At 49.6% G+C, this 23,948-nt stretch overlaps 12 protein-coding genes across 12 annotated transcripts; 5 read left to right on the forward strand and 7 right to left on the reverse strand.

Moving 5' to 3' along the window:
- Window positions 1-55: 55 nt before the first annotated feature.
- MIND_01094200 (uncharacterized protein) lies at window positions 56-2,487 on the forward strand (the record flags this gene model as incomplete). Its single annotated transcript, XM_037367511.1, has 17 exons — window positions 56-160; window positions 228-281; window positions 328-390; window positions 442-475; window positions 525-570; window positions 623-962; window positions 1,018-1,094; window positions 1,141-1,153; window positions 1,199-1,231; window positions 1,284-1,357; window positions 1,408-1,558; window positions 1,610-1,642; window positions 1,689-1,764; window positions 1,816-1,846; window positions 1,895-1,949; window positions 1,996-2,145; window positions 2,197-2,487. The coding sequence occupies 17 exons, from the start codon at window positions 56-58 to the stop codon at window positions 2,485-2,487; spliced, it is 1,626 nt and encodes a 541-aa protein (XP_037216905.1).
- Window positions 2,488-2,716: 229 nt separating this feature from the next.
- MIND_01094300 (uncharacterized protein) lies at window positions 2,717-3,834 on the forward strand (the record flags this gene model as incomplete). Its single annotated transcript, XM_037367512.1, has 6 exons — window positions 2,717-3,109; window positions 3,157-3,169; window positions 3,216-3,251; window positions 3,299-3,350; window positions 3,400-3,727; window positions 3,775-3,834. The coding sequence occupies 6 exons, from the start codon at window positions 2,717-2,719 to the stop codon at window positions 3,832-3,834; spliced, it is 882 nt and encodes a 293-aa protein (XP_037216906.1).
- A 206-nt stretch (window positions 3,835-4,040) lies between these two features.
- MIND_01094400 (uncharacterized protein) lies at window positions 4,041-5,659 on the reverse strand (the record flags this gene model as incomplete). Its single annotated transcript, XM_037367513.1, has 3 exons — window positions 5,379-5,659; window positions 4,375-5,332; window positions 4,041-4,328 (listed from the first exon to the last, which is right to left on the reverse strand). The coding sequence occupies exons 1-3, from the start codon at window positions 5,651-5,653 to the stop codon at window positions 4,041-4,043; spliced, it is 1,521 nt and encodes a 506-aa protein (XP_037216907.1). The 5' UTR covers window positions 5,654-5,659.
- Window positions 5,660-5,977: 318 nt separating this feature from the next.
- MIND_01094500 (uncharacterized protein) lies at window positions 5,978-7,569 on the reverse strand (the record flags this gene model as incomplete). The annotated part of the gene is made up of 3 exons (XM_037367514.1): window positions 5,978-6,250; window positions 6,298-7,240; window positions 7,283-7,569. The coding sequence occupies 3 exons, from the start codon at window positions 7,567-7,569 to the stop codon at window positions 5,978-5,980; spliced, it is 1,503 nt and encodes a 500-aa protein (XP_037216908.1).
- A 639-nt stretch (window positions 7,570-8,208) lies between these two features.
- MIND_01094600 (uncharacterized protein) lies at window positions 8,209-9,839 on the reverse strand (the record flags this gene model as incomplete). Its single annotated transcript, XM_037367515.1, has 3 exons — window positions 9,544-9,839; window positions 8,543-9,497; window positions 8,209-8,496 (listed from the first exon to the last, which is right to left on the reverse strand). The coding sequence occupies exons 1-3, from the start codon at window positions 9,831-9,833 to the stop codon at window positions 8,209-8,211; spliced, it is 1,533 nt and encodes a 510-aa protein (XP_037216909.1). The 5' UTR covers window positions 9,834-9,839.
- A 2,670-nt stretch (window positions 9,840-12,509) lies between these two features.
- MIND_01094700 (uncharacterized protein) lies at window positions 12,510-13,214 on the reverse strand (the record flags this gene model as incomplete). The annotated part of the gene is made up of 1 exon (XM_037367516.1): window positions 12,510-13,214. One exon carries the CDS (start codon window positions 13,212-13,214, stop codon window positions 12,510-12,512), a length of 705 nt encoding a protein of 234 aa, XP_037216910.1.
- A 386-nt stretch (window positions 13,215-13,600) lies between these two features.
- MIND_01094800 (MICOS complex subunit MIC10) lies at window positions 13,601-14,101 on the forward strand (the record flags this gene model as incomplete). Its single annotated transcript, XM_037367517.1, has 4 exons — window positions 13,601-13,651; window positions 13,698-13,710; window positions 13,765-13,786; window positions 13,837-14,101. The coding sequence occupies 4 exons, from the start codon at window positions 13,601-13,603 to the stop codon at window positions 14,099-14,101; spliced, it is 351 nt and encodes a 116-aa protein (XP_037216911.1).
- Window positions 14,102-14,316: 215 nt separating this feature from the next.
- MIND_01094900 (Nudix hydrolase domain-containing protein) lies at window positions 14,317-15,424 on the forward strand (the record flags this gene model as incomplete). Its single annotated transcript, XM_037367518.1, has 4 exons — window positions 14,317-14,771; window positions 14,822-14,916; window positions 14,961-15,301; window positions 15,350-15,424. The coding sequence occupies 4 exons, from the start codon at window positions 14,317-14,319 to the stop codon at window positions 15,422-15,424; spliced, it is 966 nt and encodes a 321-aa protein (XP_037216912.1).
- Window positions 15,425-15,826: 402 nt separating this feature from the next.
- Window positions 15,827-17,226, reverse strand: MIND_01095000 (uncharacterized protein; the record flags this gene model as incomplete). The annotated part of the gene is made up of 8 exons (XM_037367519.1): window positions 17,051-17,226; window positions 16,982-17,001; window positions 16,920-16,929; window positions 16,583-16,869; window positions 16,149-16,539; window positions 16,017-16,103; window positions 15,888-15,969; window positions 15,827-15,843 (listed from the first exon to the last, which is right to left on the reverse strand). The coding sequence occupies exons 1-8, from the start codon at window positions 17,084-17,086 to the stop codon at window positions 15,827-15,829; spliced, it is 930 nt and encodes a 309-aa protein (XP_037216913.1). The 5' UTR covers window positions 17,087-17,226.
- Window positions 17,227-17,679: 453 nt separating this feature from the next.
- On the reverse strand, window positions 17,680-19,957 carry MIND_01095100 (uncharacterized protein; the record flags this gene model as incomplete). The annotated part of the gene is made up of 15 exons (XM_037367520.1): window positions 17,680-17,902; window positions 17,952-18,004; window positions 18,057-18,079; window positions 18,129-18,167; window positions 18,215-18,274; window positions 18,323-18,378; window positions 18,426-18,500; window positions 18,548-18,766; window positions 18,819-18,988; window positions 19,040-19,119; window positions 19,175-19,199; window positions 19,254-19,403; window positions 19,453-19,645; window positions 19,696-19,859; window positions 19,907-19,957. 15 exons carry the CDS (start codon window positions 19,955-19,957, stop codon window positions 17,680-17,682), a joined length of 1,581 nt encoding a protein of 526 aa, XP_037216914.1.
- Window positions 19,958-20,536: 579 nt separating this feature from the next.
- On the reverse strand, window positions 20,537-21,057 carry MIND_01095200 (CHY-type domain-containing protein; the record flags this gene model as incomplete). Its single annotated transcript, XM_037367521.1, has 4 exons — window positions 20,537-20,624; window positions 20,674-20,741; window positions 20,787-21,000; window positions 21,053-21,057. 4 exons carry the CDS (start codon window positions 21,055-21,057, stop codon window positions 20,537-20,539), a joined length of 375 nt encoding a protein of 124 aa, XP_037216915.1.
- A 376-nt stretch (window positions 21,058-21,433) lies between these two features.
- On the forward strand, window positions 21,434-23,895 carry MIND_01095300 (F-box domain-containing protein; the record flags this gene model as incomplete). The annotated part of the gene is made up of 8 exons (XM_037367522.1): window positions 21,434-21,949; window positions 22,003-22,259; window positions 22,328-22,526; window positions 22,577-23,163; window positions 23,211-23,421; window positions 23,470-23,561; window positions 23,610-23,729; window positions 23,775-23,895. 8 exons carry the CDS (start codon window positions 21,434-21,436, stop codon window positions 23,893-23,895), a joined length of 2,103 nt encoding a protein of 700 aa, XP_037216916.1.
- Between the last annotated feature and the right edge of the window lie 53 nt (window positions 23,896-23,948).

Consider the following 23,948-nt stretch of genomic DNA (forward strand, 5'->3'; position numbering starts at 1 on the left):
ATGATGTCAATTTGGACCCGCGGTTTCTCTAATTCGAACTTAGTCTCGTTCCCCCATGTCGTCGCTATCTACTCCACCAAGCAGACAGTCGTCCCGTCCGGGTACTCCCCTGATGCGGTTCAAAGATTTTGTGAGCCAAACTCCCGTACTCCAGCCACAAGTCCATGCACTTCCATCTTCCCCATCCACTTGTCAGGCGCGAAACGTTTACTCATGTCTGGGAACAGGTCACCGACGCTGTGAAGCACTTCAAGCATGAAGACGACTCAGAGGCCCACAAAGTGCGCCGCCCTGCGAAAGTAAAAAAAGTGTTAACCCGTCTACCAGATCTTTCGCGCATCGGCTGGGCATGCGCCTAAAGGTGCCTCATACCCTGAAGTCACTAGTGCCGTGAGTTGAGGTCGACGAGAGTCCCAACTTCATCACTGACTTGATCAACAGGATGAAGAAACCGTCCCCGGCATCCTCCACCCAGGTCAGCAAGTCTGGGGTCTGGCTACAGCCACAAATTTACAGCATGTTAGGCAGCACTGGGGTCATCTACTGCTCTGATCGTGCGATGGCCAATGGGTGTGTCTGCTCGCTTACAACGGATCGAACTGATTGTCCTTCTCTTGTGCAGTTTCAGCTACGCCGCGTCGCATGAATGGGCCAACTTGGGCCAAGGAGCGCCCGAGGTCGGCGATATTCCCAATGCCCCCGCCCGCCCAAAGGCCGTTGATCTCCCCGTTGATTCGCTTGAATACGCCCCAACCACCGGTGTCAAAGGCTTGTCTTGTCTTTCGGCGCATCATTCTTTTTTCTCATTGGCATCAGCGCTCCGCGAGGCTGTGGCAAATCTCTACAACCTCACTTACCGCCAGAACAAGGAAAGCAAATATACCTACGAAAATGTGTGCATTGTTCCCGGAGGTCGCGCTGGGCTTTCGCGAGTCGCTGCGGTCATTGGCGATGTCTATACCGTACGTCTTTTGAACACACTCCTCACATCTCATTCAACGTCATTCCGTTCGGCAGTCGTATCAAGTCCCAGATTACACTGCCTATGATCAGATGCTTTCTTCATTCAGACGCCTCGTTCCCGTCCCGACTGCGTGAGTTTTGCCTGGTAATTGCTACACCTCTGACGCGTTTGATTAGCCTCGATCCCAAGGTAGATCTCACTTGCGATGCATAGTCGCCTCTGACTCTTTATCAGACAAAATACCGCTTAGATATTGCGCAAACCAAGGTACTTCTCTTGCAAGCGATTGTTAGCCGGATTTTGACTTTGCGGACGTCAGAGGGACATTCAAACACAAGGTCTTGCTGTCATCCTAGCATCGAACCCACGCAACCCGACAGGCCAGGTTATCAAGTATGTTGAGCTACACTTTTAATATGCTCTGACGCGTGCTTTTCCTTCAGAGGCAAAGATCTTAAAGAGCTCGTGGCCATTGGGCGTGAGGGAACCACCGTCATTCTCGATGAATTCTACTCGTGGTACATCTATCCGGACAGCGAAAGAGACTACGGCCATTCCATCTCGGCAGCGGAATATATTGACGATGTCGACAGAGTCAGTCTATGCCTCCTGCCATGATATTTCTCAGTTCTGATTAGATAACAGGACTCGGTTGTGATCATTGACGGTTTAACCAAGGTTTGCTTGTCCATGCTTTCTTTGAACAGTTCTGAACCAGTTATAGAACTGGCGTCTTCCAGGCTGGCGAGTCTGCTGGGTCATTGGCCCTAAAAATTTGGTTACTGCATTGTCGCAGTCAGGTATATATTGACCTAGATCTCAGTCACATTTTGCCTGAGCCTTTTCTGCAGGCTCGTTCTTGGATGGTGGCGCTAACCATCCGTATGTCATTTCAACTCGAGATAATCACGTGCAACTAATATGTTGTAGTCTGCAACTCGCCGCCATACCCCTGCTCGACCCCGCTCACGTCAAAAAAGAGAAGGTATGACACAAACTCGGGGCCCTCTATCATACTCACACCCACCCAGGAAGCACTTCAGAGGCATTTCAAGGCCAAACGCGACCACGTGCTCAAAAGGCTCCATAACATGCATCTCGATGTCGATATTCCACCCACCAGCACCTTCTATATCTGGCTCAATCTTGAGCATCTCCCCGCGCCTCTTAACAATGGCCTCGTGCGTTCCTGATCGCTTTTCTTCGAACTTCATTTTTGACCTTTTGGCCAGACTTTCTTCGAAGAACTGTTGAAAGAACAGACCATTGTTATCCCAGGCATATTCTTCGATATCAACCCTTCGCATCGCCGCAACCTGTTCAACTCGCCATGTCACCACTTCATCCGCATCAGCTTTGGCCCCCCGCTCGAGGACCTCGACAAGGGACTGGATGCTTTTGAGCGCGTGCTCAAGAAGGCGAAGAAGGAGGGTATGAAGGCGTTCGGACATAGCTACAAGAAGAGTTTGGAGGGAGTCGATGCGGAGGAGATCAAGGCGCTTCAGCAGCACATTAGTGGCTAAGAGGCATACTAAAGGACATGGGAAGGAAATACCAACATTTGTAGACACAGTTGTACAGCTCGTCATAAGTTAACGGGTCAAGGTTACGATAAAGAAGACCTTTGGAAGATGGCATCTCACAGTTTAGCAGCAACCTGGAAGGCTGTCGACATACCAAGAGAAATCGCCGTTTTTTACTTTATGGGCGAGCGTTGCAATTCTTGTCACGGCGCCCCTTTTGACTTCAACCATGGCATCGACAATGCTCTCTCCCCGCTCAACCCTTGACAGTACTGGATACGATCTTGTGCCTCTTGAGATGCCACCGTGGCAAGACGAAGTTTGTTTATATGGCTACGTTCTGAAAAATCATGATTTTTGCAACCCGAAAGACGACCACAATTTTGACCTAATCTTCGCTTCTCTCCGACGACGCGCTTTTGCTTATGCTCATCTCGACTCTTACCCAACCATCATTTTCCTCGCCGTGTGGAGTCCAACGACACGCCGCATCTGCAGCGCCGCAAACGGCGACGACAAAATTCCGGCTCCTTCGGAACTGCGGGCAATGGAGCAAGAGATAGCACTAACTGGCGAGCGGCCCCATTGGTTTTTAAATGATGGTAGAATCTTCAATGAACAGGTGCGCTCTGATATTTTCCCCCCTTTCCACCAACCTTAAACTCGCAGAATACTGTCGATGGTATGGACTCTTTGTGGGCGCCAGGCACGACTCAAACCTTGACTAGATTTTATTGAACGTGAGCTGGCACGGAGGCTCCCTCGTGAGTTCCTTTCCTCGTATTCTAGTTTGCGCAGTAACACAACCCAGCACCTCCCTCGCTCCTCAGTGTTTTGGGAATCAATCGCACATTTCCTTGGTTGTAGGCATATTTTTCTAAGCGCGGGGCGCACGCCTTGACGATTTTCTAGCTCCAAAGAGCAGCTCACCCCAATACCGCGCGTACCGGACCCAAAGCGGATTTGGCTTTACGGCTACAAGCTGCTCAAGGCATCCAGCTCTGCAGGCCCGCTCGCAATGTTCGGCTCCTCCACGCTGCGGAAGTACTTTGTCTATCACAGAGTGCTGCGTCCCCACACTCTGGTGCTCTACCTCGCGATGTACAGCCCTTACACACAACGGTACCTCAGCATATCGAACGGCGATGACAGAATTCCCTGGGAACACATGCTGAGAGCATTGGAGAAGGATTTGACACTCGATGAGCCGCCGGAGTGGTTTGAAGCAGAAGACTGGCTGGTACGCATTTCTCTGTTCATTTTTCTCGCTAATCAATGTGCCCATAGGACCCGTTCGGTGGATCAGTAGATGGTAAGCTACATGTTGTTCTTTTCTGCTTTCATTAATGAAGGCATCTTCATAAACTGTAAGGACGAGTTACCATGGATACCTACTCTGATTGTGATAAAGAAGACCTTTGGAAGATGTCATCTCACAGTTTAGTAGCAAGCTGGAAGGCTCCTCGCCAAGAACTTGAAGCTCAAGTAGCAAGAGAAATCGCCGTTGTCTATAAAATTGACAAAGCCACTCCATAATACCCATTCCTCGTACATTAAGTCGTTATTGAGATGTCGTCCCTTCTGGGAAGCTTGAGTGGGAGTTGAGGCGGTATTGGCTGTTGTAGAATACTACGATCCCACGAGTACCAAATGCCGCTGCGCGGTGATATACTATAGTGTCTCCATCGGTAAGATACCGTCTGCAAGTTTGGAAGTTGCTTAAGAAGCAGCCATGCAGCGGTTGCTGGAGCTCCGCGATTTGCCGCCGGGTAGTAGACATCAAGAGAGAATTTGAGGTGTCGTAAGGCTGGGAGATTGCCAAGCGAGGCTATAAAATGACTCTAGGAGGTGTTGAGCGTTGAGCGGAGGGAGCATAGCGTCTCTTACATCGTTCATCTCGATAAGATAAGTGTCGAATTCTCGGAAGACGCGTTGCCCAAGGTGCAAAGTTTGCAGCGAGGGAAACGATGCTGCAATCAGGTCCACGAATGCCGCTTTAGGGTTGACGATTATGGCCACGAAAGCGAATTCGGTGAGGTGATTGAATCGGACAAGACGTTGCAGAAACTCTAGTGCATCATTTCTCGAAAATCTGACCTCGCCGAGCCCGCCGGGATATGCCAAGTGACCGTGCAGGTCCCACATAGGTAAAATGCTCAGTGAATCCAGTGTCAATGGCAGCTGGTCGAAGATGGGGTCATGTAGGCCTGTGTTGCCCAGTGTGACGGCAGTCAAGTGCGGCGAGTAGGTGTTAAGCGCATCATGTGCTGACGTAGCCAGCGTCAAAGGTGGGTGTAACCCAACAGTTTTGTCGCGAGATACGTCAGCTGTATATAGCAGCGAGAGTGAGTGCAGTGCCGGCATGCGTGTCAAAAGTTGGTGAGGCGCGATGTAGGGAATCGGAGTGTGCTCTGTGACGATGAGTTCGCGTAGTTTTGGCCATAAGGTGTCGCATATTGAGGGTGACAATAGGTCTCCAGAAATAGTTAGCCTTTCAAGACGGGGTGATATATTCTTCAGTAAGGAAGCGACATTTTGTTTTTCGCAGTCTATGTCGACGCCGGAAACTCGGGTGACGCCTCTTGGTCCAACAATGGAAAGAATCAGGTTCGTGAGAGACGGGAAAGGCAGAGGCATAGAAGGCGTTTCTCCGTCTAGTCTGAGTTGCCGCAGTTCCAGAACTTGTAGCGTCTCAAGCCCAGCTACCGCGGAGAAAAAATCTGTGGGTATAACCGACTCCGTGGACAAGACAATCTTTGTCACCGCAGGCAACGCGGACAAGACGTCAAGCAGTTCAGGCGAGAGCACAGGAGTTCGAGTATCTTCATCCCGCAGTTGGAGGGTACTTGGTGTTTTCAGTTACAACAACATACCGCGTATTTTAAGCTCACCGGAAGAACGGCCAGAGTGACTTCGGCCACACTGATTCGTAGCCTGCACTATGGCTACGTATCTCGCAAAAGACGCGTGGTAGTATAGCGACACGTAGCTTGCGGCAAGTGAGCGACAAGGCCACCAAATTGATGCGTGTTTCCCCAACTTCGAGGTAATCAAAAATGACGGCCAAGATGTCTGTCGGAAGTGAAACCAAGGATATTGGGGGATTTATGCCCTTCCAGAACCATAATCTTGACCAAAACCTCCAGAGGAATGCGAGCGATATCATAGTTGCTATTGAGCTCAAAACACCACGTGTCCGTGACGCAGTTTTGATCTCATGGTTTCGGTTTCGCCCGAGTCGAAGAGGCTGAAAGCAAGTACTAGTACAGTGGTTCGCCATAATCCATACGCCATTGTCTATTTTATGGGCGAGCATGGCAGTGGAAGCGTGGACATTAATGGGACAGGGCGAATTCGGAATTCCAGGGTCGGGTGACGGTGTACAATTAATACTAGTATTCGGTGTAACTATAGCTCAATGAACATATCAGATTCACTCCGTTCCGACTGCTTGCGGTATCAACTGAAATTATCATGCTATATTGTCAAATTATGCCTCTCTGCCGGAAAGCGCTAGACGCAGTTGAGGCGGTATTGGATTCGACAGGACACTCCGGTCCCATGAATACCAAATACCGCTGCGCGAGGCCATGGAGTAATGTCTCCATCTGTATGACACCGTTTGCAGGGTTGGAATTTGTTGGAGCAGTATGTATGCTGCTGTTGCCGGCGCCCCGCGGTCTGCCTCTGACCAGTAAATGTCCAGAGAAAATTTCAGATGTCGTAGATTCTGTATTCCACGCAATGAAGAGATAAAGGTCATCTACAGAGCCTTCAGAAGCACAGTAAAATGGGGGGAGAGCAACCTACATCACTCATCTCAATGAGATAAACGTCAGCTGCTCTGTAGACATTATAGCCGAGATGCAACGACTGCAGAGCAGGGAACAACGTTGCAACCAAGTCGATCAGAGGTGGCCGAGGTTGTTGTTGGAGGACCAGAAACTCCAATTTCGTGAGGTGGTTGAATCTAGAGAGACGGCGCACAAGATTCATAGCATCTTCTCGAAAAAATCTAACCTCACCAAACGCGTTGTGGTAGGGCAAGTGATTGTGCAGGTCCCACATTGGCACAAGGCTTAAGCCATCTAACAATGGGGGTAATTGGTCGAGAATGGGGTCATCCAAACCCATGTTGCTCAGAGTGACAGCGGTTAGATTGGGAGAGCAATTTATGAGTGGATCATGGACTGATGTGCCGAGCTTGAACGTCGCAACTTCATCGCGCCATATGTCCATCGTATATAAGAGTGCTAGAGAATGGAGCGCTGGCATGTGTGCTAAAAGTCGAGGAGTTGGAATATAGGGTATGGGCGTGTGCTCGGTGACGGTGAATTCGCGTAGTTTCGGCCATGCAAGGTCGCATATCGGCGGTGAAAGGAGTTCTCCAGAGATAGCCAGCGTTTCGAGTTGCGGCGCCACAATTGTGAGTAAAGAAACAATGCGTTCTTTTTCGCGTTCAGTATCAATACCCGCAACACGAGTGACGCCTTGTGGTCCAACGATGGAGATGACGAGGTTCGAAAGAGACGGGAAGGTGAGTGGCACAGAGGGCATTTGCCCGTCCAGTCTGACTTTCCGCAGTTCTAGAACTTGTAGCGTTGCGATAGCGGAAGCTGCCACAAAAAACTCTGCGGGCACGACCGCTTTTGTCGACAACACAATTTTTGTCACGGCCGGCATGCTCGACAAAGCGGAGAGCATTCCGGAGGAAAGGAAGATGATTTGGTCTCTATCGTGCAGCTGGAGAGTACTTTGTCTTTTCAGCCTCAAGTTTACCATATGTTCGTCTTACCGGAAGAATGGCCAGAGCGAAATTGGCCACACTGAGTCGCGACTTGCGTTATCGCTGCTTATCCTGCGGAAAAGGCGCGGTAGTACCAAGAAGCGCAAATCTCGGCAAGTAAGCGACAACGACAACAAGTCTACGAGTTGATGCTCGTTTGGTGTGCCGTTAGTTTGGAGGAAGTCGAAGATGAGGTTCATGATATCGACTGGGAGGACGACGAAGGATATTGGAGGGTCCTCGTCCTTCCAGAGCCGCAATTTCGCCCAAACATCCCCAAGGACTTGGAGGACCATGATTGCCAGTGTTGAGGTTGAGATTCAAGTGGCCACGTGGTCGTGACGCATACCTGACTCGGACTCGGACTACCACATGCTTTCCCTCGAACTCCTCGTTCTATCCTCTGGGCAGACTTTGTTTGAAGAGCTGGCGAAATAGCATTTCATCGTCATCCCAAACAATTTCCCCCGTAACAATCTGTTCAATACACTTCGAGACCTGCCAGTGGACAGGAAACTGGGGCGTTTGAGCGCGTGCTCAAGAAGGCGATGTGGGAGGGTATGAAGGCACTTGGACATGGCTACAAGAAGAGTTTGGCGGCAGTTGATGCGGAGGAGCTCAAGGCGCTTCAGCAGCGCATTAGTGGCTAATTCCGAGAGGTATACTAAAGGACATCGGGGTTAAATAACATTTGTAGACACAGTTGTATAGTTCGGCACAAGTTCACCAGTCAATCAACCTTGTACAGTTACGATAAAGAAGCCCTTTGGAGGATTGCATGATTCGGATGGTGCACACTGTGTTCGTCTCACAGTTTAGCAGCAAGCTGGAGCCTGGTAGGCTCCTCGCCAAGAACTTGAAGCTCAAGTAGCAAGAGAAATCGCCGTTGTCTATAAAATTGACAAAGCCACTCCATAACACCCATTCCTCGTACATTAAGTCCTTATTGCGATGTCGTCCCTTCTAGGAAGCTTGAGCGGTAGTTGAGGCGGTATTGGCTGTAGTAAAATGCTGCGATCCCACGAATACCAAATGCCGCTGCGCGGCGATATACTATAGTGTCTCCATCGGTAAGATACCGTCTGCAAGTTTGGAAGCTGCTTAAGAAGCAGCCATGCAGCGGTTGCTGGAGCTCCGCGATCTGCCGCCGGGTAGTAGATATCAAGAGAGAATTTGAGGTGTCGCAAGGCTGGGAGATTGCCAAGCGAGGCTATAAAATGACTCTAGGAGGTGTTGAGCACTTGGCGGAGGGAGCATAGAGTCTCTTACATCGTTCATCTCGATCAGATAAGTGTCGAATTCGCGGAAGACGCGTTGCCCAAGGTGCAAAGTTTGTAGTAAGGGAAACGATGTTGCAATTAGGTCGACGAATGCCGGTTTAGGGTTGACGACCATAGCCACGAAGGTGAATTCCGTGAGGTAGTTGAATCGGACAAGACGTCGCAGAAGCTCTGATGCCCGATCTCTAAAGAATCTGACCTCGCCGAGCCCGCCGGGATATGCCAAGTGACCGTGCAGGTCCCACATAGGCAAAATGCTCAGTGAATCGAGTGTTAATGGTAACTGGTCGAAGATGGGGTCATGTAGGCTTGTGTTGCTTAGTGTGACGGCAGTCAAGTGCGGCGAATAGGTGGTGAGCATGTCATGCGATGTACCCAATGTCAAAGGTGGGTGTAACCCAACAGTTTTGTCGCGAGATACGTCAGCTGTATATAGCAGTGAGAGTGAATGCAGCGCCGGCATGTGTGCCAAAAGTCGGTGAGTCGCGATGTAGGGAATCGGAGTGTGCTCCGTAACGACGAGTTCGCGTAGTTTTGGCCATAAGGTGTCGCATATTGAGGGTGACAGTAGGTCTCCAGAAATAGTTAGCCTCTCAAGACGGGGTGCCAGATTCTTCAGTAAGGAAGCGACATTTTGTTTTTCGCAGTCCACGTCGATGCCGGAAACTCGGGTGGCGCCTCTTGGTCCAACGATGGAAAGAATCAGGTTCGTGAGAGATGGAAAAGGCAGAGGCATAGAAGGTGTTTCTCCGTCTAGTCTGAGTTGCCGCAGTTCCAGAACTTGTAGCGTCCCAAGCCCAGCTACCGCCGAGAAAAAATCTGTGGGTATAACCGACTCCGTGGACAAGACAATCTTTGTCACCGCAGGCAACGCGGACAAGACGTCAAGCAGTTCAGGCGAGAGCACAGGAGTTCGGGTATCTTCATCCCGCAGACGGAGGGTACTTGGTGTTTTCAGTTACAACAACATACCGCGTATTTTAAGCTCACCGGAAGAACGGCCAGAGTGACTTCGGCCACACTGATTCGCAGCTTGCACTATGGCTACATATCTTGCGAAAGACGCGTGGTAGTATAGCGACACGTAGCTTGCGGCAAGTGAGCGACAACGACAGCAAATTGATGTGTGGAGATTCAATGCGTGTTTCCCCAACTTCGAGGTAATCAAAAATGACGGCCAAGATGTCTGTCGGAAGTGAAACCAAGGATATTGGGGGATTTATGCCCTTCCATAACCATAATCTTGACCAAAACCTCCAGAGGAATTCGAGCGGTATCATGGTTGCTATTGAGCTCAAAACAACCACGTGTCCGTGACGCAGTTTTGATCCCGTGGTTCGCTTCAACTTGGAAGACGAAAGAATCAAAGATAAGCTTGAAAAAGACACTCCGTCGGACCGTGGTGCTATGTATCCTCAGCTATCTTGCCATCTAGCTTTACTCTTGGGAATAACCAATCGATGTACGACGATATGGGCGCCTTATTTTCACATTCGACATTGTGGACGTCCCATGCAGTTTCAACGTGTTCACGAAAGTGTACTTTTAAGCTGGGGAGCAGTCGTACGTGCTCTCAGATGTCATCCATGCACCCGCTGTCGCCCTCCATTCTGAATTCTGCAAAGTTGCTACTGGACCAGCTTGAGCTTGAGATTAGGGTCATTCCAAGCCCTTCTCTTGCTGACCACGTAAGCCCAATATCAATCCAATAGCCCGTTTTATTCTGATATCTTGTAGCTACAGTTGTCCCGCAGCCTGGCATTCACACGTTGGGGTCAGGCCATTCCTGAAACTAGCGATAGGTTAAGTCCCAATACTACTGGGAACAAGCAGCCGCATGCTCGCATTCGACAAGTGTCTGCTGACTGCAAGGCTCAAAGCACTCTGTTCCCACTAGAACAAATTAGCACAGTCTCTAGATCTATGGACAGTCTAAGATATCATCTGTCCAGTCCAGCTCTAGTTGCTCCAGTACTCAAAACTGGTCCGCCACAACGTGCTTCTCAATCACTTCAGCATCAAACCATCCAGAGAACTGCAAACATTGACTTCCGGGGGACATGTACGTTTATTTCTATATACTTATTTACAAACTTCTGGCTAATAAGAAGCTTAGGGGGGGAGACAGTGATAGATATAGGAAGTACAGTATATCATGTTAAGAGACACTTAATACAATACTATCTAGGACTTTTCTAACTTTGGAGGACCACCTGACAGTTCATTCACATTTCTCTTTGATATTGGTAAGTCTAGACAAAAAATAGAGACTTAGAGTCCTGATCTCCTGGCAGGCTCCAATCATTTGTGAATTGCATCTTGTATTTATAATTTATTGTCTGATTATGACTTAGTTGGGTTATTTCCAAAGATTTGGAAAAACACTATATTGGTAGCCCTAATCTGGGCCGTGCAGCTCGGGGATGGTTTGAATTTGCAGGTGGCTCTGCTCGTCATCAACTTGTTGATGATGGACCATTTGAGGCAACCTACTTAGACAGAAATCATGCAAGTTAGTATTATAATCTTATTCTTTCAAATCTACCTTACTAATATAATACTATAGTATACAAATTATATTCTGAAGTTTTGCATATTCCTCAAACACCTAACCACTCTGCTGAATACCTGAATATTTTTTTGGGTGTTGCATATGAGGTTATAGGACCTGTGTGTTTTGCACCATATGATGGTATTATGGGGTTTGGTTGTGGGTGTGTTCTCTCTTATATGATTTCAAAAAAATTACTCAAAGTTTAATATAGAAAAGCAACTTTAAACTGTCCAGCAGTATGTATATTAATAATAAATTTATAGACTGACTAATGCCTGCTTAGCCATTTCCTATGCAAATTCTGGAAAAATGTGTTAGTACGTTGTCAATATGCAGAATAAGATAATAAGTTTTTTTAGACCAGCCGTGAAATTACTTTAACATTTAGTAATCAATCGGGGTACTATAATATTCATTATTCTGCTACCACTTACACTTGTATCTTTAGCAAGGTTACCTTTGGCCATCGCCACATTGACGAGGATGAATTTCCAACTTGGCACTCAGACATTATGGTCATAGATACAGCTCAAGACTGCTGTTGGATGGTTAATGGAGACAAGAAATTACTAAATGATCATCAATTCACCTCAAAAACCAAATCTACTATACTTGATTGTGGTAGAGTTTTCTCTTATTTCCCTTCATTTTATGTTAATAGTGGATAACCTTTAGGAACAATTTTCACATATCTGGATCATGAGTTATATGAAGAATTTTACAACTTGGTTCCAGAATATAGGATTGATCCTGAAACTGGACTTACACTGGTTCCAGTGGATCTTCATGACTTTCCATCATTATCTCTCCAGCTTGGAAATGGGGAGGACATGTTTGAGCTGCAGACATATACTGACTTATATTATTCACCAAAATTCAAAGAAAATGGTGTCAATTATCGAGCTGGTACAGTTCAATCCAAACTGAGCCTCAAACTTGAAGGTCTCAAGGTGTATGATGGACCTGACATTATTGGACGGGTAAGTCATCCATCTTTCTGATTATAGAATTTCTTTCACAAGTCTGTTTACAGATTTCATTATCAGATATGGAGTTGAATCTTCAATTTCCAAAGAATGGCACTCCCAAGATTGCATGGAGAGAAGTTGGCCAAATTGTCCTAGCTACTCCAGCAGTTGACTGGGAATGATTACACCTACATATGTATGAGTTCACAATATGTATACAAGAATGTACTACTCTTTGTCATTGTGTACAGAATTCACCAAGATGGAGAGAGAGAGAGAGAGAGAGTACATATATTTCACGGTCCTACATGGTTTCTTATTGATTTGATCCGCTACAACCCTGCCTTGAGGAAGTTGGAAGGCACAGTTAAACCAGTGTGGAGGTGTGTGTTTCTTCTTCGATTCAATGGGTGTTGGTTTTTCAGTGCGTAGGGCTATGATGATGTGGGCTTCGGGTGGTAATCCGGGAGTTGTGTGCGATGGGGGTCTAAACCTAGACCCAACTCATCAAGGACATTATGATGAACAAGAGTCCTTGACGAAACGACCGGCATCTGACGTCCACCCATTGCCACCAAAGGTGGATCATGATGATCCAGACCAAGACCAATATGGTCCAGAACACTACGGGAATTGGCTGAAGTCGAAGCAATGGGGAGAGGAGGGGCTTCAGAATGTTTCGCTGTGAGTCGCAAGGTCTCCAGAGCATGCTGTATCGAAGTCGAGGTGTCGTGTTCATTTCGAAGGCCCAGTTTTGCGATTGATGCCTCCAAATCTACCTTCGCCTTCGATTTCGCAGCACTCCCATCGCTGCCTGCATCGGCAGTCTTCTGAGACGAAACTGCAGACGCCAAAGTCGGAAGGTGCGAGTTAACGCCCGCTTCAGGCGATCGTTTCGACTGCGAGGCCGTGTCTGGCTTCTTGTCGGGTGTGAATGCTGTTGTGATCTTGTCCAAAAGCGTCTGCTCGTTTGCTGAGGAGGGTCCTGGCGGCGACGATGTCGACGGCGGTTCTGAGGTTGGGGAGGACTCTGGTGCCGCTCCGAACCCGCCCACGGAGGCATTCGCCAGTTTCTCCAGAAAGCCGTCATCCTTGTTATCGGGGTGTGTTGGTGGTTCAGAAGAAGGGGATGTGGCCATTTTTGCGATGCTTGGGCAGGTGGAGTCGTATTTGAGAGAAGTACGAGCATCACTAATGCGTTCATGCTGGAGTCCTAGTTCAATCGGGAGCTATGCCTAGTTTGGATGGATGGATGGATTGAACCCTCGAACTATAGGCGGGAAATAAGAGCGGAATCCCAGTTCATGTCGGTGCATTAGTTTGTGAACGCAGATGTAAATCGCGTCCAGGAGAAGGGCCCAGAATTCCTCCACTGAGCGGTATCGATATCCTAGAAGTTAGAGCCTGAGAGGAGTCGTTAACTCTCCGTTTGGGAAGTTATTTCAGACTGCGAAGACCATGGCAGCCACCACCAACATTGAAAGTCGTCACCATCACGCCGTCATCGACAACTCCGTTCACCACCATGTCTGCAACACCAAAACCACCTTCAAGCGAAGATATAGTTGGGCAGAAAGTGTGTTTACTTCACGGTCGAAGCTCCCCACTAATGAAGGCCATAGCTTGACCGGTGTTGTTCGTGTTCTTGATCAAGTTGTGTCGAAGAAAACTTACCGCTTAGTCTTTTAGTTGCGGACTTTCTCGTTAAAGCGTGCGTATACTTACCCGCTAGTCATATACTCTGGCTCATGTTTCCATTAGTGGTGTAGGCTTCAGCGCTGGTGTTGTTCTATCTGTTGTCTTATTCCGCCGTCCGTTGCTCGTTTCCTCCCTCATGCGCACCCAATCTGACCCACCTCTCCAGGCCGCACATGGCCCATCGCTCTCTCCACTGGTTTTGGCGCTGGCGCTGCATACGCTGACTGCGACCGTTCCTTCAACCCAGCACGGATACCTGGCACCAGAATTATCTCCCAACTGCCACCCCACCCAACTCCCGAAGGAAAATGAGGGTTCTGAGCGGTAGAGGGCGTGTAGTTGGTATGAATAGATAGAGCATTGCAATGCGAAGGCCATCACACGCAAATTGCTCTCTTCTTTTCAACCACCATCTTAGCTGCTTTCGGACCGACTTTTTTAAACGTTCCAACCCAACAGGCTTCGAATCTCGTTGCTAGAACGTATGCCTATCCCATCCTGACGCCTTCCCGAAGTACCGGTGGTTGACCTGTAGGAGTATATATGTTGGCCCGAACCAGAGTTTTCGGCGCCGTTTCTTTCTTCCTCCAACCACGACTTCGGGCAATGTCCTCTTCCACTCCCAAGCCACCCAGCGCGCCGCGTCCTTCAGCTAGCTTGGTCGTTATCAACCCCCGCAATGAAATTCTATTTGTACACCGCAATCCAGAGGCCCGGTCGTTTGGCGGTGTGCATGTTTTCCCCGGGGGCAATTTCGATGCGGCACAAGACAGCTCACTGGCAGAAACTGCTATACGCGAAACCTTTGAGGAGGCTGGGCTGCTCTTCGCCTCGGGCTCCGGGTCAAACTTCCCGGACAACGAAGCCTTCGACATTGCTCGCAAGTCTGTGCACGCAAACAATGGCTGGAAAGAGTTCCTGAAGAAATATGAGCTGAAGCCAGACACCCAAGCTTTGTTACCGTTTACGCAGTGGATCACGCCGTCATTCGTGCCACGGTCAGTACTGTGAAACGTATTTCGCAGAAAGACTCTGACAATCCTACTAGTCGCTTCCAAACTCAGTTTTTCGTCACCTTCCTCGCTGGCTCATCGTCAGCAGGCTTTTCCAGTGGGACGAAGGAGGAACGGATCCCGACTTCAGGTCAGTTGGCTATCGCTCTCTCCGCATTGCTTATTGCTCTGTAGACGGTGGCCTTGAAGTTCTATCAGCGCGCTTCCTTCACCCACGAACCGCCATCGCGCTCTTTGCCTCCAACGAGATCACGCTGATGCCGCCTCAATACTACATCGTCAAGACCCTCGCCGATCTTCTCGCAAGCGCCGATGGGCCCAGCACTCTAGCTGAACGCGCGAACATTGAGCGCCTGGCCAACGGGCCATTTGGTCGCATAGTCATTAATCCGAAATTGCTAAAGACTCCCGACATCCCGAAAGGTACGACGGTGCTGACATATGAGGGCGACGAGACAAGGGGCGGGCCACCGGGTAGAATGCATCGAGCAATAACCAAGATGAATAAAGCTGGGGTCAGTATGGTTATGCCTGGAGGCTTTGGTGCTGACCTGCGTTTTCAGGTGACGACCGAGATCACCCTCCTGCGCAACTTCGATATCTTCACTGAAGTCGCAGAGTTAGGCAGTAAACTATAGGTGTAGTAGTAGGCGGGCGAGTGCTGTGAACAACATAACCTATTGGTCATATGCGAGAGGCACGGCTGTCTTTTGTCCATCTTTCAGAGAGAATCTTTTTTGGCTTACTGATGGGCAAAATTCCTGCAACTGATTAGTCTGGTCCACATGCTATAATGGAACCATGGGCATCTTTCATCCACACCGATTAAATATTGAACAAAGGAGAAATTGACGGTTCGCGGCCTTTTCTGGAAGAAGCATCCCTTGCCATTCCATTCGTCTTGACTATGTGTGTATGCCCCAGAGTCCAATTTACCATTTCGCGGGAGCGCTCTGACAAGATAATTTGAAAAGACAGCATTAAAGCGATGATATAGGCGACTATAGAAGAGTAGCGATTCCTATTCTTGCTCTACAAGTCTACAGCAAAGTCTCACCTAATAGAAATCAGCGCGACGCTTGCAGTGAGAAACGCACTTACCCAACGCCGACCGCACCAACGAGCAACCAATCGCAACGGTCTGTTGGACGCTGGCAGCATCAGCGAGAGACGGGTTCACTTCCTGCGAGAACGTCAGCAACCATATTGCAAATTGGGGGAGTCTGTTACCATAAGATCGAGGGCAACAAGTAGTCCGGAAGACCATATCTCCTCGCAAATAAAGTGGCCCTCTCTAAACGTCAGCCCGCCTCTGACCTGGACCTAGTCAGTACTGCCGAGCAAACACGAGATTGAACACACAGGTGTTCCGGTTGAGGGTGCAACTGAAGGGTCTAAAGCATCTACGTCGAAACTCAGGTGGATGGGGCGGTCGCGCTTCGGGTTGACATGGTCTAACGCCATCTCCACAACTTTGCCAATGCCATATTTGTCGACCTCGTGCATGCTGAACGCCTTGATGTTGTTCTCTTTCAGAATGCGTTTTTCGCCCGCATCGACGTCGCGCAGGCCAATGTAGACTATGCGCTCGGATTTGAGGAGCGGCTTGACCCATGAAAATTCAGGGACCGCGCTGCCGATGCCCAGGAGGAAGGAGACGGGCATTCCATGAATGTTGCCAGAGTCGGTGGTTTCGACGGTGTTGATATCAGCGTGGGCGTCAATCCAGACAACACAGGCCTCGGGGTATGCCCTGCACATGCTTAGTCAACGGCGGCATTTAACAGGTAGCCTACTCGAGTGTGCCGGAAATAGTCCCCATCGCAAGGGAGTGATCACCGCCGAGAGTAACGGGAAGCTCGCCCTTCTTGGCATGGCCACCAACGGCTTTGGCCACAGCTTCACTGACCCGCGACACAAGTCTGGGGTTCTTGAGTTTGCCAATGGGCGGGTCGGCAGCAGCGTTGATCTCCTCGAATTGGTGGTGGCCGTCGAATTGGACTTTCCAGCCCAGGCCGGAGAGTTGCTCGATTAGACCGGCCTCTACGAGATGAATAGGGCCTTGATCAACGCCGGGACGAGGCTGAGGGGATTGCTGTTAGCGTTGTAAAGGAGCCACAAGAATCACCCCACTTGACCACCACTAATGGAGCTTAGATCAGCAGTCCTCCGTCTCCGAGAAAGTCCAAACACACCTGAATGGACATCCAACAATCTACACCACGCCATGAGTCGGCGGTCGACGCGTTGCGTAGGTTACTCACGGATGCGGTAAGGGGCTCTTTGAGAAAACGCGACATTTTTTGGTTGCTGTTGGTGGTAGAAAGTCAAGATGCAAGCTCCGAAACAGCCATGCGTGACTGTCCGTCTTTAGACCTTTGCCAATCCAGTGCAGACTGCGAGGGTCGACCAAGACAGAGGAAACGCATTCGTCATCATCTGATGCAATGGCGGGTTTTCACGTCGTTGTTGGCAGTGGTGAGACGGTAACAATTCGGGGGGATGAGATGCTCCATTGAGTGTTAGCAGTTCGTCGGTGCGAGAAGTAAAGAGGCAACAGCAGTTAAACATGCTATCTGACATGCCGCTAAAAAGGTATCTAAAGACAGCGTGGGACGGAGAGATAAACCGGCCTCGAACACTGCGGGAGTTTGGGATAAACAGCAGCCGTTTCGATCCATTATACGCCTAAAATCAAGCAGCAAAAACTGGTCAAAAGGGTTCCTGTAAGAAGCGTTGCTCACTGCTCAATGTCGAACACAAAGGAAAGTCACTTCGCAATTAGGACGCCGCTTTGACACAACTACTTATTTGACTCTTACTATACAAGAAGCCACAGCACAACATAGAGTAATAGCCCTCTGAATCCCTTTGCCCAACCTTCAAGTCTGCATCAGGCACGAATCGCACCTACTCGGCTCTTCATTCTTGTCAGCGCACCAACAACAGCCACAGCAAGCGCAAGTAAAAACCATTTTCGTGCGCCACTGGAGGCCGTGGTACCGCTGGGAGGAGCCCGCGGCCTGGAGGGAAGCTTTTGGCTAAGATTCTTCTTAATGAAGTCCAGGTTCTTGTCGGTGTAAGGCGGGTATCGGACGCCCAACAGCTTGTCGATCCTGTGGAATATGATTAGCAACAATTCGAAAAGGATGCTCGTTGGCATACCAGCTTGGTGTGTCGATGCTGGCGCGCAAGTGGGTGAAGATTTCAAAGCCGTACTGTGAATCGCACATCTGTGTCTGAAAAACAGTGCATTCCAAATGACCATACCTTGCCAGTGTGGTAGCCGCCGTCTGCGCAAATAATCAGTCTGCATGAATTCATGTCGGATGAGGGACGCACATCCACTTCCACCAACACCGCCAAATGGAAGCCCAGACACTGCATCATCAGTACAAAACCTCGGGTGAAATGGCCCTAGTGCTCACCACCCGGAATAATAATAGTTTCATTTGCGACCGCTGAGCCACTCAATGTGCTGCTGAAAACTACAAATGGTAAGCATTCTGCCAATTAGTTAACGAAGATGAACACACTCTTCTTTTTGAGGGCATCGTTCTGGGTGAAAACGTATAGAGCCAGGGGATGATCACTGGAAGGATGGATAAGCATATAAGAGGATGGCAGGAAAACACGTACTTCGCGTTTACGTAGGCGATACCCGTGTCGAGGTTTTCCACAGGGATGATCGGCAGCACGGGCCCAAAGATTTCCCTGTTCAAGCTCAGAACGACCTATAAAGAAACGAAGGTATCACGCACTCGCTCATCAGTGAGTCCTCGAAAGTCACGTCCTGCAGGATAGTGGGAGGAATGAATTTCTTGTCTTCGTCCGCTCCTTCCCCGCCACAAACGATGGTGCCCTTGCTGGCCTGCAGGAGACCGTTAACGCGCTTCCAAGCAGCTTGGTTGATCATCTTGGAGGTATTCTGGGCTGGTCGAGGGGGTGATTCTGCCGTTTCTGGGTAGAATTCTGCGTATCTGACGCAACGTTGAGCGTTAAACGAAAGTAACAAGGAGAGTCAACGCTTACACGGTCTTCAGCTCTTTCACGAATTTCTCCTGGGCCTCTTTGGGGACGAGGATATAGTCTGGCGCAACACAGGTTTGGCCGGCGTTGGTGAATTTGCCCCAAACAATACGCTTTGCGGCAAGCTTGAGGTCTGATGCGGGGTCTATGAAGACAGGGCACTTTCCACCGAGCTGAAGCGCGTAAGTAAATCCAGGTTTAAGTTTCACACAACACAAACCAACCTCGAGTGTTACTGGAGTCAAGTGTTTGACCGCGGCCGCAGCAACGATCTTTCCTACACGACCACTGCCCGTGTAGAGGACTGCGCAGCACAAATATTAGCTTGGATCAGGAGTGCATTAGATTAGATAGCGTACTATGGCCCCAGGGAAGATCAAGCAACTAATACGGGGTTAAACTGCGGCCAGGTGGTACTAGTTAAACATGGTCTCGCACCTTAGTTGTTTCCGCTACAGAGCCATTGACGATCCTGATAAACGAGGGATCAATATACTTGGGGAGTTGCTCGGTCAAGAGAGCTGCGATTGCCGGACAACCCTCTGCCGGTTTGATTACGACTGTGTTCCCTGCAGCAATAGCACCAGCCTGTGAATTTTATAAGCAACATGTGCGCTGGTGCAGAGTAGGAACTTACCAGGGGAGACATGATAAGCCACAGAGGGTAATTGAAGGGGGAGATGATGAGGACGACGCCTTTCGGCTCCTTGTAGGTAACCGGGTTCATGAACATGAAGTTGAGCGTCCGCGAAGGCTTCTCTGGTGCTGCCCACTTGTCGACGTTTTTGTACGCTTCCATGAGTTCAGAAATGGAGGCGCCAATTTCCATCCTAGGCGATGAATTGAGAAATGTGAGGTATCGGTGAAAAGCAGCACACACATAACACTCTCTAGCGGCGGGCGTCCCAAATCCTTGGTCAGCGCCTCCTCGAGGGCTTTCGCATTGTCCTGGAGAAGATACGCAAGTTGCAACAGCTGGTACTTCCTGAAAGCAATGGACTTGGTCTGGCCAGTCTTGAATCCCGCCTTCAATTCGGCGTGAATCTGAACCGGGTTGGCTTCGTAAAGTAAGAATAGCGAGGAAAGCGCACCTGCTCGATCTCTTCGAGGCTCGTGTAGGCGAAAGGTGTGGTGGTTGCCATTGATGCTAGGTTTTGCGTCGGTTGGATGTTGGATAAAGCCGCAGTTGATGTCGCGTTCTTATAGTGTCGGTTGGGTCGGGCTTCGGTCGGTAGGTCAAAACGGCTTGGGCCCAATTAGGACCGGCGGTCAGACGATGACGGTCAGCGAAAACAAGACGGTGTGATTGCGGGAAAGGCGACCCGGATAGCCGTCACATGCAAATCCGAATTCACTGACGGATCTGACTGCGCAATTGAAGTAAATCACCTACTTAGCGTTGAATCCAAGTTATAGACAAGCCTTCAACGTGTAATGACCAGATATATATTAACCATATATTAACCTATGTGGACCGAAGTGTATTACGCCGGCAAGACGCAAATCGTCCAAATGCGTTTGACACGATACGTTCATGTAGCAGACTACCGAGGTTTTCCTCGACCATGGCGGCGCTGAAGGTTGGCTGAAAGGCACGTTTCACCACTTCAAAGACACCGCTTGCCCTGAGTTGGACACATGTGAAGGCTACAGTATATGAAGGCGATCCACCACCAGCCCTTCCGCAGCAAAACCGGGACCCGAATTGCCACCCCAGAACGTCAGCCTAATCGATCGGCAAAGAAATCGTCATCATCGAGCAGCTCAGGCTTGTCTTGCGACACTTTGACGCGGTCATCTTTCAGCATTCTGAATAGCATTTTAGAGCAAAGCATCAACCGAAACGCCACGAACGCACCTCGCATCCACCCTAACGTCCTCTCCCTCCACTTGGACCACCGCTTGTGGGGTTTTCGCGTCAATAACCTGGCACAAAATGAGCCGAAAGCAACAGGATCGCCGTCCACGAACATAGTGGTTATCGCAGTGGGGGCAGTACTCGTCGCTCTCTTCGTAGACAGACATGTCTTTTCTGAATGCCTTGCGACACTTTTTGCACAGAAAAGTCATCTCAGCCGTCTTCGCCAGCTTGTGGGTTTGTGTCTCAGCATGGCATTCTGGACAATCGAACCAAGTTTTACAGCACGGCGCGCGGATGGAGACTTGGGCGTTGAGTATGTGTTTACTGCAGAGAGTCCCGTTGACAGATTCGTTCGAGCGGGGTTGAGCTCACTGACCACATCGTGGTTGGCGGAAGGAGAGGTCACTGTAACGTACTCAGGCTTGCTTCCCACTCTCTGCCCATCACGAACCAACATTTTCGCCTTTTTGACCTCTTCACATTCCCCGCCATTCGCTATACCGCAACCAGCCCGAAAGCAAACCCGGCACAACACCCCCATCGAGCGGCCAGACAGCCTCGTTGCTTGGCCACCGCGTCTTAGTAGGTACTTGTAGGGGTATATACCAAAAAAAATCGTCGGTCACATGAGTGCCAACAAGCTGTCAAGCTTAGACTTGTTTCTCTGAACACCGAACATACGCAAGCGCAATTCTGTAAACGCGGGCTCATCTGGGGGTCTGGGTGCTTTACTTCTCATTGCTAACCCTATCTAACCATGGCTCTACCTGATGAAATCATATCAGAAATACTCTCCCCCGCGCTCAAAGTCCAGGATGATGAATTTTCTAGCGTTTCCGTCGTCTCTCCCTTTGCGAAAAACGTGGGTGGCGAGTCAAGCTCCGCGCTGCTTCTCGTGTGTAAGGACTGGCTTCGTGTGTCTACACCCCTTCTCTACCATGTCGTTGTCCTACGCAGCAAAGCCCAGGCTAAAGCGTTAGCCGAAACACTCGAGAAAAACAACGACTTGGCGCGTTTTATCCGCAAGCTACGCGTCGAGGGCGGGTATGGGGCCCCAATGCAGGAAATCCTCCGAGCAGCGCTGAATATCTCTGAGCTCTTCATTTCATTCAACATATTTGCGACTGACAGCACTGATGGCATGTGTGCGGGTTTGCGGTTCATCAACCCTAAACGGCTTATAATCTGCAACGCCTCAATGAAGAAGGCAAATAAAATGGTGGTCAAGTTGCAGGATGCATTAGGGAAGGCGATTCGCAAGTGGAGTAATCTGGTGGGGCAGTTCACCCCCGTTTCACGCGTTGTACTGACGGTGCTCCTAACAAGGCTATTTTTGAGCTGTCGTGTGGATACTACACTCGTGGAGATGACGAACAGAGGTCCATCATCAGTGCCCTTGCATCCCGCAAGCAGATCACAACTGTTGTGGTTTATTCACCCTCTGTTGCGATCATGCTCTATAAGAAACTCAAAGGTCAGGCTCTCAAGACAATCATCATGAACATATCAGCCGATTCCCTCGCTCGACATGCTTCGGAGTTCGAAAAAGCAAAAAGCACCATTAAAGAGGTCGCCTTTAAAATGTGGGCCAACTGAGAGCTCTCGCTTTTTTATTTAATCTGTGCGCTGACATCTTTCGTTGCCTCACCAGTCACTCCGAAAACTCATGCTTAGAGTCGCCTCGTGCCTTGGACATAACCCCGCGGCCGTCTCTCAATCCATACTATATCCCAATGGCCTCCGTCGCGCCTGCAATACGCAACCACCTCTGGTCGCATATTATTGAATTCGTTTTTCTTGAGCCTCATGTCAAGGCTCTGCATCTACTTCGCGTCTCAAAGACATTCTACGTACGCTTGAGCCATTTGAAGCCTCCCATACTTTCTCACCAAGATCCCAGCAATTGACTCTGCCACACCACTATCGCATCCTCTCTCCAAGAAGATATCAGAAGCTATCAAAGCTTGCTGCGACCATAACCGCCAACCCGACACTGGCTTCGTATGTCCGGAACCTTGACTTGCGCCGCTTGCGCGATGTCTGGGCCAGCTCAAAAAATCCGATTCTTAGCCTTGATACCTATGTCGGCGCAATTATTGGGGCAACCACTGGTCTGCGGCGCCTCACGATGCATGGCGCCGATTGCGAGGCCCTCGACAGGCCCTATATTCGTGATGCGATTGATGCACCGGCGCTGTACTGGAAGGAGTTCCTGTTACTAGCGGATACTGCTGGCGCGAGCTTAATTCACCTCGGAGTTGATATGAGCATGGACGAAGGGGCGCCGATCGAATCTGGGGTGATTTTCAACAAGTTTTCTGTTTTGCAGCACCTCGGTTGGCGCTCGCGTGTTGTTTTTGCGGAGCTGGACTCTTCAGTTGAAGCTGACTCAGTCGACACCCCGCGGAAGATTGCGCTGCCGTGCCTGTCGGAGCTTGCAGTTTGGGAGGCGGACGAGTCATTCTACGCCATGTTGGCGGAAATGGAGTGCGTCCTTCTCATTATATCCATATGTTCACCTAGACCTTCGATAGATTGCCTGCTCTCGAGAAATTCACGCTTATTGCGGGCTCACCCTTCTCCCTGTTCTGGATCAACCATGGTGCAAAACTTACAACGGTGGATATTCATTTCGACTTTTTCGACGTCATTGCACCAACCACGAGCATCGTCGACCTTTGCCCCAACCTCGTTGCGCTGACAATCGCCTGGCGATTGACTCTAAGCGCTGACTTGCGCTCGGTGGTAAGAACTGCCTGACCCATTCCGACTTCCCCTGATATCCGACATTAGCAAGCCTTCCCGCCGAGCCCCAAAGTTTTCAAGACTGACCAGCCGACGTTCCTGCTGAGACACCTTAAATTCTTGCTACATCACTCGATCGGGTATGCATTCGTTGCAGGATTCCTTTCCCCCCACTCATTAGTGTGTAGGCGGAAAGATGTATACCTAAAATGGGAAGAGTTTTTCGCTACTTTTGCAACAGATGTTCATCCGTCCATCCCGGGCCTCGAGGAAATCAAAATTACGGGCTTCAAATGGCCAAATACTGAGTGGGTGGCGATTTATTTGTTTTGTGTTTGCTAAATTCCATTCAGACGTGAAATCCAAAAGAGTGCATGGGTCCGTTGTGCGCAGAGCTTATTCGTAGCGGGGCTAACAAAAGTGCGGATGTTGGATGAAGAGGGCCAGGTGTGGCGGCAGAGATTAGGTCAGTGATAGTGGGTTGAAAGATGTCCTTTGCGGGAACGTCACGTGTCCTCTAGAATAAG

The sequence above is a fragment of the Mycena indigotica genome, assembly GCF_014461135.1.
Source record: "Mycena indigotica strain 171206Taipei chromosome Unknown Mind.scaff0009, whole genome shotgun sequence".
In the NCBI taxonomy this organism is placed as follows: Eukaryota; Fungi; Basidiomycota; class Agaricomycetes; order Agaricales; family Mycenaceae; genus Mycena; species Mycena indigotica.